Source organism: Callorhinchus milii, unplaced genomic scaffold, assembly GCF_018977255.1.
Source record: "Callorhinchus milii isolate IMCB2004 unplaced genomic scaffold, IMCB_Cmil_1.0 Scaffold12, whole genome shotgun sequence".
NCBI lineage: Eukaryota > Metazoa > Chordata > Chondrichthyes > Chimaeriformes > Callorhinchidae > Callorhinchus > Callorhinchus milii.
The window spans coordinates 11,679,962-11,696,439 of NW_024704753.1; the positions used below are offsets into that span (position 1 = coordinate 11,679,962).

Below are 16,478 nucleotides of genomic sequence, written 5' to 3' on the forward strand. Positions count from 1 at the left end.
TTAGATGTTGACCCTAACCCTAAGAATATGGCTTCTGTTTTGTCAACGTTCAGCTGAAGGAAATTTGCGCTGGTCCAGCTCCTGAGATCTGACAGGCAGCTGACAGAACATCAGGGGACTGGGGGTGGCAAAGAGAGATGGAAAAATAGAGTTGGGTGTCGTCCGCATACATGTGGAAGTGTACCCCATGTCTGCGGATGACATCCCCAAGAGGAGGGGGCCAAGGATGGTTCCTTGGGGTACCCCACAGGTATCCGGGTGAGAGTGGGAGGAGAAACCGTTTGTGCAGATTTACTGCTGGCGGTTTGTGAGGTAGGACTCGAACCAGGCGAGTGCGGTCCCACTGAGGTGGATGACGGAGGAAAGGCGGTGGAGGAGGATGGCGTGATCAACTGTGTCGAATGCGGCGGAGAGGTCCAGGAGGACAAGGAGGCAGAGGGAGCCCTGGTCACAGATAGAGATGTCGATGGTGACTTTCACAAGCGCAGTCTCTGTACTGTGGGCGGAAACCGGACTGGAGGGGTTCGAAGAGGGAGTGGGAGGAGAGGTGTGCGCGGAATTGATTGGCAACAACACATTCTAGGACTTTTGCGAGGAAGAGCAGGTTAGAAATCACACACACACACACACACACACAAATACACTGCACTTTCACACACACTGCCCTCATACACACACATACAGAACCCCCTCACATATACATAGTGATCCTCACACATACACAGTGCCGCCCCTCACACACACCAGTGCTCTCACACACGCGGTGCACTCTCACACACAGTGCCCTCACACGCGCACACAGTGCCCTCACAGGCACACATACAGCCCTCACACACGCACACACAGTGCCCTCACACACACACACACACAGCCCTCACACACACACTCAGAGCCCTCACACACGAACACACAGACCCCTCACACACAGAATCCCCCCACACACACAGAGCCCTCACACACAAACGCACACACAGCCCTCACACACACACACTGCCCTCACACACACACACAGTGCCCTCACACACATACAGAGCCCTCACACACACACATACACACACAGTGCCCTCACACACACACACACACACACACACAGTGCCCTCTCACACACACACAGTGCCCTCACACCCACACACAGAGCCCTCACACACGCACCACAGAGCCCTTACACACAGAGCCCTCACACACAGAGCGTTCACACACACACAGAGCCCTCACACACACACACACACACAGAGCCCTCACACACAAAAAGTGCCCTCTCACAGAGCCCACACACACACACACAGTGCCCTCTCTCACACACACACAGTGCCCTCACACACAGAGCCCTCACACACACACCACAGAGCCCTTACACACAGAGCCCTCACACACAGAGCCCTCACACACAGAGCCCTCACACACACACCACAGAGCCCTTACACACAGAGCCCTCACACACAGAGCCCTCACACACAGAGCCCTCACACACACAAAAAGTGCCCTCTCACACAGCCCACACACACACACACAGTGCCCTCTCACACATACACAGAGCCCTCACACACACACAGAGCCCTCACACACAAAAAGTGCCCTCTTACACAGAGCCCACACACACACACACAGAGCCCTCACACACGCACCAGAGCCCTTACACACAGAGCCCTCACACACAGAGCGTTCACACATACACAGAGCCCTCACACACACAGAGCCCTCACACACACAGAGCCCTCACACACACGCAGAGCCCTCACACACAAAAAGTGCCCTCTCACACAGAGCCCACACACACACACACACACACACACACACTGCCCTCACACACAGTGCCCTGACACACACACACACAGAGCCCTCTCTCACACACACAAGATTCCATTTATAGAGCGCCTTTCACGTAGTCACACAGTGCCCTCCCACACACACACACACACAGAGCCCTCCCACACACAGCCCTCACACACACACACACAGCCCTCCCACACACACCCACACACAGAGCCCTCCCACACACACACACACAGAGCCCTCCCACACACAGCCCTCACACACACACCCACACACAGAGCCCTCCCACACACACACACACACACACACACACAGCCCACCCACACACAGAGCCCTCCCACACACACACACACACACAGCCCTCCCACACACACCCACACACAGAGCCCTCCCACACACACACACACAGAGCCCTCCCACACACAGCCCTCACACACACACCCACACACAGAGCCCTCCCACACACACACACACACACAGCCCTCCCACACACACACACACACAGAGCCCTCCCACACAACCACAGAGCCCTCTCTCACACACACACCCACAGAGCCCTCTCTCTCTCACACACACACAGAGCCCTCTCTCTCTCACACACACACACACACACACACACACGGTGACCCCTCACACATACACTGCCCTCATACACACACATTGCCCTTTCTCACACATAGAGCCCTCACACACACACACACACACAGAGCCCTCACACACACACACAGAGCCCTCACACACACACACACACAGAGCCCTCACACACACACACACACACAGTGCCTTCACACATACAGTGCCCTCACTCACAGAGCCCTCACACACACACACACACACACAGAGCCCTCTCACACACACACCCACAGAGCCCTCACACACACACACAGTGCCCTCACACACACAGTGCCCTCACTCACAGAGCCCTCACACACACACACACAGAGCCCTGACACACACACACACAGTGCGCTCTCACACAGTGACCTCACACACACACACACAGTGCCCTCACACACACACACACACACACACAGTGCCCTCACACACACACACACACACACACACGGAGCCCTCACACACACATACACACACGCAGTGCCCTCTCACACACAGTGACCTCACACACACACAGCGACCTCACACACACACACACAGTGCCCTCTCACACACAGTGACCTCACACACACAGTGCCCTCTCACAGACACACACACAGTGCCCTCACACACACACACACACAGTGCCCTCACACACACACACACAGTGCCCTCACACACACACACAGTGCCCTCACACACACACACACAGTGCCCTCACACACACACACACACACACACAGTGCCCTCACACACACACACACACAGTGCCCTCACACACACACACACAGTGCCCTCACACACACACACACACAGTGCCCTCACACACACACACACACACACAGTGCCCTCACACACACACACACACACACACAGTGCCCTCACACACACACACACACACAGTGCCCTCACACACACACACACACAGTGCCCTCACACACACACACACACACACAGTGCCCTCACACACACACACACACAGTGCCCTCACACACACACACACACACAGTGCCCTCACACACACAGTGCCCTCACACGCACACACACAGTGCCCTCACACACACACACAGAGCCCTCACACACACACACAGTGCCCTCACACACACACAGTGCCCTCACACACACACCACACACACACAGTGCCCTCACACACACACACACACAGTGCCTCACACACACACACACAGTGCCTCTCATACACACACACACAGTGCCTCTCTCACACACACATACACACACACACACAGTGCCTCACACACACACACACACACACACACACACACACAGTGCCCTCACACACACACACACACACACACACACTGTGCCCTCACACACACACACACACAGTGCCCTCACACACACACACACACAGTGCCCTCACACACACAGTGCCTCTCACACACACACACACACAGTGCCCTCACATACACACACACACACAGTGCCCTCACACACACACACACACACACAGTGCCCTCACACACACACACACACACAGTGCCCTCACACACACACACACACAGTGCCCTCACACACACACACACACAGTGCCCTCACACACACACACACACAGTGCCCTCACACACACACACACAGTGCCCTCACACACACACACACACACACACACAGTGCCCTCACACACACACACACACACAGTGCCCTCACACACACACACACACACAGTGCCCTCACACACACACACACACACAGTGCCCTCACACACACACACACACACACACAGTGCCCTCACACACACACACACAGTGCCCTCACACACACACACAGTGCCCTCACACACACACACACAGTGCCCTCACACACACACACACACACACAGTGCCCTCACACACACACACACACAGTGCCCTCACACACACACACACACACACACACAGTGCCCTCACACACACACACACACAGACACCTGCCCTCACACACACACACACACACACAGTGCCCTCACACACACACACACACACAGTGCCCTCACACACACACAGTGCCCTCACACACACACACAGATCTGCCCTCACACACACACACACACACAGTGCCCTCACACACACACACACACAGTGCCCTCACACACACACACACACAGTGCCCTCACACACACACACACACAGTGCCCTCACACACACACACACACACAGTGCCCTCACACACACACACACACAGTGCCCTCACACACACACACACACACAGTGCCCTCACACACACACACACACACAGATCTGCCCTCACACACACACACACACACAGATCTGCCCTCACACACACACACACACACACACAGATCTGCCCTCACACACACACACACACAGATCTGCCCTCACACACACACACACACATCTGCCCTCACACACACACACACACACACAGATCTGCCCTCACACACACACACACAGTGCCCTCACACACACACACACACACAGTGCCCTCACACACACACACACAGATCTGCCCTCACACACACACACACACACAGTGCCCTCACACACACACACACACACACACAGTGCGCTCACACACACACACACACAGCGCTCACACACACACACACACAGTGCTCACACACACACACACACACAGCACTCACACACACACACACACAGATCTGCCCTCACACACACACACACACACGCCCTCACACACACACACACGCCCTCACACACACACACACACACAGATCTGCCCTCACACACACACACAGATCTGCCTCACACACACACACACACACACACACACAGATCTGCCCTCACACACACACACACACACACACACAGATCTGCCCTCACACACACACACACACCTGCCCTCACACACACACACACACAGTGCCCTCACACACACACACACACAGATCTGCCCTCACACACACACACACACAGATCTGCCCTCACACACACACACACACACACACACAGATCTGCCCTCACACACACACACACACACACAGATCTGCCCTCACACACACACACACAGTGCCCTCACACACACACACTCAGTGCCTTCACACACACACACACACAAATGGCAACTCCGGGAAGGTATTCACTCGGTCCACACACCGCGCGCGGGGCCGGAGGTCAACACTGAGAGGTTCTCTCGGCCAATGGCTACAATACAATAGTGGGAGAATTTGTGAGAGAAAAACCAGAGAGAGAGGGACACAGAGACACACACTCACTGGGGGTAAGGGGCGGGGGGGGGGAGGGGGGTGAGGATGGGTTTGGGGGGTGAGGGTGGGGTGGGGGTGAAAGTGGGGGTGGGTGGGGGGTGGGGTTGGGGGTTGGGGGTGAGGGTGGGGGGGGGGTGGTTGGGGGTGGTGTTGTGGGGGTGGGGTTGGGGGGTGGGGTTGGGGGTGGGGTTGGGGGGTGGGGTGGGTGGGGTGGGGTTGGGGGGTGGGGTGGGGGTTTGGGGGTGGGGTTGGGGGTGGGGTTGGGGGTGGGGGTTGGGGGTGGGGTGGGGGTGGGGGTGGTTGGGGGTGGGGTTGTGGGGTGGGTGGGGGTGGGGTGGGGTGGGGGTGGTTGGGGGTGGGGTTGTGGGGTGGGTGGGGTGGGGGTGGTTGGGGGTGGGGTGGTGGGGGTGGGGTGGGGTGGGGGCTGCTGAAGGTCCGGTGTATGTGGTTTATGATCAGCAGTTCACACCTGAACTCTCTGTTCTTGGGATCTTTAACATCCGTCTGAACAGCTCATTATAATGTCTCCTCTCACAGATGTTATCTCTGACAGTCTCCCTCCCAACAACTGCCCTGTCAGTACCCGGTGTGTGGGGTTACAGACCTGGGGCTTGAACCCACAACCTTCTGACTCAGGAATCAGAGCATTACCAACTGAGCCCAACTGACACCTATTGAGGCCTTTTATTTATTGAGATTAAATTATATTTATTTGAAGGCCTGAGGTCTTGTCCTATCTGCCCATTTATCAGCAACAAAACTATCTGCTGAGCGAAAACCAGTCTTGAAAACCACCAACGTTTCAAGGAATTTTACTTCCTTGGAACATACTTTGGTAAATTCCAGTTTGTGTTGGTTTGTTACCTGTACCTGGGCTGGATGTGACATTGACAATCTGCCTGTCCCGGAGTACGTTATCGCACTTATTTGCTTCTTTCTCTGTGCAGGACGATGGAAGGTGATGCGGGGCAGAGGCACCTCACACTGTCAGTGGCCTCTGCCGACTGGCACTCCATCCCCTGCCCACAATCCGAGCTGAGCCTGGACATTGTGCTATCTGGTGCTCAGTCCTTCCGGTTAGTCTGGGTTTGTCTGTGTGGGGCAGTGTGGGGGAGGGGCTCTGGGTGTGGGCGAGATTCTGAGTGGGCAGTGTGGGGGAGGGGCTCTTGGTGGGGCAATGTGGGGGAGGGGCTCTGGTGGCGCAGTGGAGGGAGGGGCACTTGGTGGGCAGGGCAGAGGGGTTGTGTGGGAGAAGGCTTACACACTCTGCGCTCTGTGACACGCTGTGATGTTGCAGGTGGCAGGAAAGGAGCTGCGGGCACTGGACGGGTGTGTTAGCTGGGCGGGTGTGGACCCTGACCCAGGTGAATGACAGGATCTGGTACCGGACATACCACAGGGACAATCCGAGCAACGGCAGCCCCACAGCGGGCAACGGCAGCCCCACAGATGGCAACGGCAGCCCCACAGATGGCAACGGCAGCCCCACAGCGGACAACAGCAGCCCCACAGCGGACAACAGCAGCCCCACAGCGGGCAACGGCAGCCCCACAGCGGGCAACCGCAGCCCCACCGCCGTTAGGAAGAAAAGAAGAAAAGCACCTTCTACAAACCGGGTGGGCAGGAAAATGAAAAAGGAAATAAAAAGGGAAATAGAAGCTGCAGCTGGTATGTGGGCAAACTCCAGGATACTGTGTGCAGTGAAGCTGGAGCCGGGACACCACGGAACACCACTCAGTCCTGTAAAGCAGGAACCTGACACTGGAGGTTCCCGGGAGCAGGATATTCTCACTGACTATTTCCAGCTGTCCGTGTCACTGGCTGACCTGTACTCACACTGGAGCCGAGCCGACAAGAACTTCCAGCGGGTGGCACCAGGTTTCCCTGGTCAGTACCTGCCGGGAGCTGGGTCTGTAGCACAGAATTGGAAGGAGGATTATTTACTGCAGGTGCAGGGCAGACCGACGGGGCTAAGGGGGTGGGTTGACGGGCGAGGGGGCAGAGCGATCAGGATGAGGGACGGAGCTCATAAAAGCTGTGCATCCCACTCTCACAATAGGCTGAATCACAAGCTGCGGCACAATGTGGTCCACAGCACATTTCAGACATGTGACACACGCCTTTTGTGATCAGCAACTGAGAAGGTTAAGAGTTGATAGTTGTGAGGTGTGTAAATATAGGAGCGTTATAACATGTTGCCGTATAACAATGAAGCACAATGCGTTTGTTTGATATAGTGCCTTTCACATCAGGAGGACATGTCAAAGCGTTTCACAGGATGTACTGTGAAGTGTAGGGACAGTGTATTTACAGATTAACATATTGGTGCTCATATAATGCTCTAATTTGGTTATAACAGTCAGAAAGTGAGCCAGTCAGCTGTGTTTATATACAGTGAACCTGGCTATCGCAGCCTTGTTATAGGATGAGTTTATGGATGCTGACCACCATCATAACAATGCTCCACCATCTGTGGCCGCGCTTTCAGCCACTACATCCCTAAACTCTGGAACACTCCCCCAACCCTCCACCTCGCCCCTTCCCCATCTTGAATGGTAAAATGGGCAGACACATGGCAGATGAATTTCAATGTGGAGAAATGCGAAATAATGCATTTTGGTAGAAAGAATAAGGGGAGCAATACAGGCTGGTAATACAATCTTAAGGGGGTGAAAGAACAGAGAGACCTGGGGTTGCAGGTAAATGAATCCTTGAAGGTGGCAGGACAGGTAGATAAGGCTGTAAAAAGGCCATATGGGATACTAGGCTTTATAAATAGGGGCATAGTGTGCAAGAGTCAGGAGGTTATGATTAACCGATATAAAACACTGGTTAGGCCTCAGTTAGAATACTGCGCCCAGTTCTGGGCACCACACTATAGGAGGGATGTTAAGGCATTGGAAAGGGCGCAGAGGAGATTTACGAGGATGGTACCCGGAATGAGGGACCTTGATTATGAGGAAAGGATAGGGAGGAGAGGATTATTCTCATTGGAGCAGAGAAGGTTACGAGGAGACCTAATAGAGGTCTTCAAAACCATGAGGGGATTTGATAGGTTAGAAAGGGAAAAACTGTTTCCACTGGTGGATGTGTCGGTGACTTGAGGTCACAGATTTAAAATAGTCTCTAAAAGAAGCAGAGTGGAGGTGAGAAGAAATTTTTTCACGGAGCGAGTTGTTCGAATCTGGAACTCATTGCCTGAAAGGGTGATGGAGGCCGATTGATAACGACTTTTAAAAACGCGGCGGATGGGTATTTGAGGAGGACGGGTTTGCAGGGTTATGGGGAAAGGGCTGGGAGTGGGATTGACATTAATTGCTCTATTCAAAGAGTCGGCACAAACTTGATGGGCCGAATGGCCTCTTTTTGTGCAGTACGATTCTATGATTTTATGATCTTCAGATCATGCCTGAAGACATTCCTCTTGGACGGTGCTTATGATGACCCTAGCTTGCCTCGGCTCTGAGACGCTACGCTGTGTGAGGGTCACTATATAAATGTAAGTTGTTGTTATTGTACCAGGGGTGCGAGTCCTGCGCCAGGAGCCCACCGAGTGCCTCTTCTCATTCATCTGCACCACGAACAATCAGATCTCTCGCATTACGGCCATGATCGAGCGCTTGTGTCAGGTTTACGGGGAGCGATTGTGCCAGCTGGACTCCGTCACCTACTACTCCTTCCCAACACTGGCATCGCTGGCAGGTAGGCAATGGAAGTCAGGTGCCAGCCCAGTGCAAGCAGAGACAGTGGTTTAAGACTGAGCTCTTAAGTGATTCCAGTGCTTTGAAGGTGGTGAAATGGGAACATGGTACATATGTTAAGGATGGTATATATTATCCTATAGATTCTACGATGTTTATGTGTTAAAGAGGGTATTTTATACATTATATTTTATAGAATATATTCAACTCTCATCTATTGAGAGCGGTGTTTACATTATTCCATGAATTTTATAGGCACTTGCCAATTGAGGAGAGTGTTATATACAATAAACCCCTGAGCACTAATCACTCTGATTAAACGGCTCAGAAACGAGGTATTGGGAGGTGGTGAGTTAGGCATATGTATAAATGCACAAATGAATGTGAGATATTGACAGCGTCTTGACATAAGGGTGGGACTTGCCTGTGTTTAGCAGTTTATGCCACATCAGGAGCTCAAAATTATGATAAAATAAGCAGTGTATTTCCACTGCTCGGTGAGGCTGTAATGAGAGATGTCGAGGTGGGGTTGGAGCAGTATTGGGGGCTGGTTTGGGTTGGGGGCAGTGCGTAAAGTTTGCTGTGCTCTCTGTTACAGGAACGGATGTTGTTGAGCGGTTGCGAGACCTGGGGTTTGGGTACAGAGCAGAGTTCATCAGTCAGAGTGCGCGGCTGATTGTGGAACAGCACGGCTCAGGCTGGCTGCAGTCGCTGCGTACAGTTCCCTACGAGGAGGCGAAGCGGGCATTGTGCACCTTACCTGGCGTGGGCGCAAAGGTGAGTCACACCTCAGTTTACCTGTAACCAGCTGTGCAGCATCTGCTTGTCAATGTGGGAACAAAGAACAGAGTGAGGATCGGTTTTGGAAAGTTTAAATCAAAGTTGCATTTTTGTAGCATCTTACGTTGGAATGTCTCAAAGCTCCTTTTGGGTAGTTGTGTGCGAGTGTGGCGACTGTAAAGATAAAATGCAGCCACTGTACTTTACTGTAAATCCTGTGAAGTGCTTTGAGACATCCTCCTAACATGAAAGACGTTATCTTCACAAAATTTAGTCAACTCATATCGTGTGAAGCGCTTTAAGACGTCTCAAAGATGTGATAAGGCGCTATATCAAATGCAAGGATTATTATTATGTCAAATACAAGGATTATTCATTTATTTATTGTGTTTCATTTGTTCTAAAATAAAATGATCTTAAATTCCCACACTTTCAGTAATAGTAAGCACTATGCGTCAGTGGCTTAATGGAGACTGTAGTGTAGTGATTAGAGCACTCACCTTGCAAACATGAGGACCCGGATTCGATCCCTGGGTGGGGCGAAACCTTGGGCAAGTTCTCTTAATCCACATCCTTTGTTTACCTAGCAGTAAGTAGGAGCTTGGTTGTTAGTCGATTGGTGGATCATTTTAGTAATAATCCCTCCCTCAAAAAATTGAACACTGAATCCACGACTGTTTGTAGGACATTGCTGTGCACAGTTGGCTGCTGGGTTCCGCCCACAAAATACACAGTCAATCTGCTTTACAATATATTCTGTGAAATGCCTTGAGACGCCTCAATGACGTGATAAGGCACTATATCAAATACAAGGAATATTATTATGTGGGATACCCCAAACATAATGCCTCCTATTTATATTTTGAAGAAAGGCAGGTAGTACAGTAATGAAAAACATGCACAAGATGCTTGTGTATATCCCGTCCTGCTGTGAAAGTTTTGTTTACTTCTATCTAGTTGGAGCACATTACAGCAGTCTAAAATGGTGCCTAGCATTAATACACGTGTTAAGCAGAGAGCAGTAATCGAATTTCTCACATCTGAGGGGATTTTGCCGATTGAGATTCACCATTGCATGATAAAAGTGTATGGAACAGTTATGTGTTGATGCGGGTACTGTAAAACCCTGGGCAAGTCGTGTGAAAAGTGGAGAAACTGAACCAAGATAGATCTCACAGTGGGTGGCTGGCAACAGCTGTTAATGAAGAGAATACACAGGAAGTTGATGAACTAATCCATAAAGATAATTATTTGGGGAGGACAGGTTTGCAGGGCTATGGGGAGAGCGCGGGGGAGTGGGATTGATTTGGGAAGCTCTTTTCAAAGAGCCGGCACAGACACGATGGGCCGAATGGCCTCCTTCTGTGCTGTATTCTGTGCTCCTACCTATCTGACCTTCTGATTCCCTACCAACCTGCCCACTCCCTCCGTTCATTGGGCTCCGGTCTGCTCCATGTCTCCCTCTCGACCCGTCCTACCATCGGTGGCCGGCTTTCAGCCTCTCTACCCCCACACTCTGGAACTCCATCCCACGGTCCCTTCGCCTCGCTTCCTCCCTTGCCTCCTTCAAGGCCGGTCTCAAGACCCTTTGACCGTGCCTTTGGTCTCCCTCCCACCTCTCCGCCTTCCCTCACCCCTACACCATCCCTCCCCCATGCTCGGGCAAAATGTAATTTTGTTGTTCTTGTATAATTCTATGATTCTATAATGTGAAGATCGACACATCACTCAGGGCAAATTGAGTGAGAGCCTCGGTATCTGTCATTATGCCATAGAGATGGTTATTGTGATCTGGGCCGCCGCCTGGTGTGGAGGGCGCTAGATAAATTCATGTTGTTGTTGTGGTTACTGGTAACCTTGGTTATTCCCAAGTTTGTGCTCGGTGGGTTCCCCCCAATGTTCACAAGGAAACCAGAAAGGCCATTTGTTCATTATTTTACCGTAACGTCAAACTGGCACTGGTTCCACATTGGGCAAGTGTGTGGATCGTGATAGACTTTGTGGAAAAATAACTGCACTGGTGTATTTAAAAAAGCTTCTTTTGTGTTTATGTTAAGTTTGTAAGTTAACAACTAAAGAATTTTGAGAAAATTGAAGAGGGGCATTACTTTTGGGCTGTCTCTCGTATTATCGTGTGTGTGAAGGCGGTTGGCTAAACAATTGTCCTGTGTATGTGTATGCTGGCAGGTAGCTGACTGTGTCTGCTTGATGTCCCTGGACAAACCAGAGGCCGTTCCCGTGGACACGCACATCTGGCAAATTGCCAAACGCGACTATGCCAAGAACTTTGGAGGCACTCAGAAGAGTTTGACTAATAAAGTGTATCGTGATATCGGTAAGACAGTAACTGCATTTAGGAGTTTGCTTACAGAAACGTATGGTCGCTCCTCTTTACAGTATATCCTGCAAAGCATTTTGAGATATCCTCTTGACATGAACAGCACTGGATCATTACAGAAATAGGCTGTTCAGCCAATTCGTGTTTTTCTCCATGTAAGCCACCTCGTTTTGTCCCACTCTCCTCCACACCCTTTAATGTCTTCTTCAAGAATCTCTCTGATTCCCTTTTACAATAATTATGGAATCTTCATCAATAGTTTGTGTAAGCGGGTTCCACATACCCACCACCCTCTGTGTTATCTCTGCTTATAGGAACTATCTGGCAAGCTTTCATGATGTTTGTCCAACCAAATCCACCGTATCTGTTAGGGCTTTGGTTGACATGAGCTGAGTGCGAAGTGTCTCTGCTACCAGTGACTGGTCTGTGCTTCCAAGTGCTCCTGATGAGTCAGGTTAGCTGTGCTGTCATCAGCAGTGCCCTGGAATACTGGATTTGCCTGGTTCAGGAACGAATTAGAGATCACCACAGAGAGCTGGCTCGATGTCAAACATGTCACCTTGGAGCCAGTTCAGCTACAAGACCCCACTTACCTTCCCCCCAAGGAGGTTAGTCCCAAGGACACAAGGAGAATTCACAGCTATTTGTAGTTAAAGCCTTCCACATTCCACACTGAACCTTGACTTTTTCTCATGTGGTGATAATCCTCAAACGATGCATTGTGACTGACTCATTTTAATGTTGTTTCAACTGAAACCATAGCTGAACCCCATGGTCTTTTCTGGCATGGTGCTCCAGCTTCCTTGCCACTCACCCCTGTAAAAAAAAGCACTTTCACATCTGCTAAACTAAGTCGGTGCAATTTGTCAAAACTAAAACACTCTATCACATAAACATGGCTTATTTCCAGATCAGAGGGTGTGAGCAGACAGCTGCTGTGCATCACAGAGCATGTTACTCGGTTATGTTACTCATACAAACTGGAAAGCAGATATTAGATTATAATAATAGACCTGTGTTTGACAAAACGCCTACAGCATACTGGTTAAAATGACTAAACTAGTGACTTTCTGTCTTTTATTCAGGAGACTTTTTTCGCAGCCTGTGGGGTCCTTTTGCTGGCTGGACACAAGCTGTGAGTAATCCTGTGTGCAGGGGATAGCTTCTTAGTGATACTCAATCATAGAATATTCCTAAGAGTGGTCACACACTGTGTGATTCAGGGATTGAAATTCCAATGTTTTTTCACGATTCACGCTGAGGCAACAGCCTGCATTCATTTAATAAACCTTAATAATAATAACAATAATAATGCTTGCACTTGATACAGCACTTTATCATGTCGGGAGCATGTCTCAAAGCACTTACAGGATTTACTGTGAAATGTAGTGACTATGTATTTGACACCTGACGCGTTTTAAATAGGACTTGCATACAACTTGTCAGGTGTCAGCCTGGCTCGGTTAGTAACATTCTTGCCTCTGAGTCAGAAGGCTGTGGGCTCATACTGGAACATCACTTTGACCTAATGCTCCAGTGTAAACCGAGGTCCCATCTGTCTGTTCAGATGAACGTTAAAGATCCCATGGCACTACTAGTAAAGAAAAAGGAGTTTCTCTTGGTGTCTTGGTCAACAATGCCCCCAGATCAAATTTATCATTCACTTCATCGTGTGTGTAAATTTACGCACAAACTACCCAAACAGACAGTTTACAGTAATTCCTTTAGCTGGTTAAAATAGCAGTTAATCCCAACTGGGGTCCCCAAACCTTGTCTCTAGCCAACCTGTGCCTAATACTCTCCGGAAGTTGGTGAGTGGGATATGCCCCTCCTGGTAGAGAGTGTGCATTCCATTCCAAATATGGGAATTTTGTTGTGTAGGTAGCAAGTGTAGAACTCTGTCTGGTCTGGAGACTCTTAAACATTGCGATGGGTTAATGCATTTGTCAGACACCCGACTGCCACAGCAAGGTCAATCCTGGGAAACAGTTTCAAGTCCAGTTGAAGAAAGATATTTTCGAGGGAGAGAAACAACAACAAGATTGCATTTATAGAGCGCCTTTCACGTCGGGAGGACGTCCCAAGGCGCTGGACAGTTGGGACGGGACCCGAGCAGGGGGGGATATGGTCAGGGTGAGGGGAGGGAAGGGAAGGAGCGAGGAGGGGGTAGAGAGTCAAGAGGGGCGGTGAAGGCCCTGTTGAAGAGAAAGGTCTTGAGACCGGCCTTGAAGGAGGAAAGGGAGGAAGCAAGGCGAAGGCACTGGGGGATGGAGTTCCAGAGCCTAGGGGCTGAGAGGCTGAAGGCCCGGCCACCGATGGTAGGGCGGTTGGGGCGGGGGACGTGGAGCAGACCGGAGCCAGAGGAACGGAGGGTACGGGCAGGTAAGTAGGGGGATAGTAGGTCAGAGAGGTAGGAGGGAGCAAGGCCGTGAATGGCCTTGTAGGTGAGGATGAGGATCTTGAATTCGAAAGGAAGGAAGACCAAGACTTTGGAGGAAGGTTCCAGAAGACAGGGGCGCATTGACGACCGAATGGTGGGAATGGGGAGAAAAACATTATGGTGGAGATTGCATATGTTTGCGGCAAAAACAGATGTGCGTCTCTGATCGAGTCAGGTGTGTAACTGTAGATGTTTATGCCCATAAACAGACAAGTCGACACCAGTCTAGCAACTACTTATCGCAACCACATATAGTAGTACTCCGCTGGCCACCGGCTAACACTGCTTTATAATAATCCTTTGGTATAGTGCCTTGTCACATCGTTGAGATGTTTCAAAGCGTTTCACAGAATTTACTGTAAAGTGGGTATTGTAAACTGAGTATTTTGTGGGCGAAAAATAGATTAGGTTTAGGTTACAGTGACGATTATGGAGAGGTACGATACAGAGCACTGCCCTCAATATAGCTGCACTATTTGCATTTAAAAATCAAGAGAGAGAGAGAGAGAGAGAGAGGGTTCATCTAACACTTTGCACTCGTGCGGAACCTTTTGGTCAGTTGTTTTCTGAGCGACTGATGATAAGGTCACAGCTGGGGGAGGTGGCCTGAATATCAGATAGTCTAGTTAGATCCTGATTAAGGTAAACAACAGTCTCTAAGGCCCAGAGAAGAGAGGCTCTGTTTCCAGCCTGTCCCCTCTGGCAAATCTGTGGTGTGAGTGATGCAAGTGTTCAAAATTAACATGAGACGCTTCCTACAGCTACGTAAAGTCTCTCGCCTGATACAAGCTCATGCTTGCTGCACTCTTGTTTCAGGTCCTGTTTTGCTCAGATCTGAAGAAGTTTCAGGAACACAAGTCCGAACAAGGGCCACAGTCCAAGACAAAGAGGAGTTAACACTGGACCTCAAACAGGCAGCCTTCTGGCTGCTGAGGGATGCAGAGCATTAGAGTAACAATAAAACCAGAATGCTTACGTTTGATTCAGTGCCTTTCACGCCAGGAGGACGTCTCATAGCACCTCACAGAGTATACTGTAAAGTGTTATGACTGGGAATTTTGCAGGTGAATTGTAGCAGTGGGGTATTACTAACTCAACCACTTGAATACTTCACATGAACTGAGATTAGGGATTATACACACTGCCTGGCGCAGTGGTGGTACTTTCTTCTTTGAGTCAGAAGGTTGTGGGTTCAAGCCCAACGTCGGGACATGGTCTAAGCTGACACTCCATTTCAGTGGTTAGTGTGCTGTATTACTGCATCCTTTGGATGAGATGTTAAAACCAAGATTGTGTCTGCTGGTGCAGGTATATGTTAAAGATCCCATAATACTATTTGAAAAGAGAAGAAAGTTTCTCCTGGTGTCCTGGTCAAAAATCTCCCAAATAAAATCGGTCACTCACTCCTTGGCTGTTTGTGGGACATTGCTGTGTGAAAATAGGCTACTGCGTTTGCCTACATATACACACAACAGTAAATTCTGTGCAGCGCTTTGGGACATCATCCCGTGTGAAAGGCACTATACCAAATGCAAGGAATATTATTATTTATTTGGTTCAGCACAGTGCTGAGGGATCTCGTGGTGCGGTGTTAATGGTTGGGATGTGCCCTTGTCTGCACCTTTTAGTAAACTTCTGAAGTTCATCTGAATGAATGTAAAGCAAGGAAAG

General features: G+C 50.5%; 1 protein-coding gene across 3 annotated transcripts; it reads left to right on the plus strand.

Annotated features, from left to right (window-relative positions):
• The first annotated feature begins 5,384 nt into the window (after positions 1–5,384).
• Positions 5,385–16,211, plus strand: ogg1 (8-oxoguanine DNA glycosylase). Of its 3 annotated transcripts, XM_042339604.1 has the most exons (8): positions 5,396–5,417; positions 6,496–6,624; positions 6,846–7,435; positions 9,071–9,250; positions 9,848–10,026; positions 12,217–12,364; positions 13,453–13,502; positions 15,624–15,754. In XM_042339604.1, the coding sequence occupies exons 1-8, from the start codon at positions 5,401–5,403 to the stop codon at positions 15,702–15,704; spliced, it is 1,374 nt and encodes a 457-aa protein (XP_042195538.1). In that variant the 5' UTR covers positions 5,396–5,400; the 3' UTR covers positions 15,705–15,754. The 3 variants fall into 3 exon arrangements, with proteins under 3 accessions (XP_042195539.1, XP_042195538.1, XP_042195537.1); XM_042339605.1 differs by lacking the exon at positions 13,453–13,502 and having other exon boundaries at positions 5,385–5,562; positions 15,624–16,211; XM_042339603.1 differs by lacking the exon at positions 13,453–13,502 and having other exon boundaries at positions 15,624–16,211.
• Positions 16,212–16,478: the final 267 nt, after the last annotated feature.

Excerpts from the sequence above, each read along its gene's own strand:
- ogg1 (XM_042339603.1), top strand. Across the intron at positions 7,436-9,070 it reads GGTGGCACCAGGTTTCCCTG|GGGTGCGAGTCCTGCGCCAG; the intron begins GTCAGTACCTGC and ends TTATTGTACCAG. Across the intron at positions 10,027-12,216 it reads TACCTGGCGTGGGCGCAAAG|GTAGCTGACTGTGTCTGCTT; the intron begins GTGAGTCACACC and ends GTATGCTGGCAG.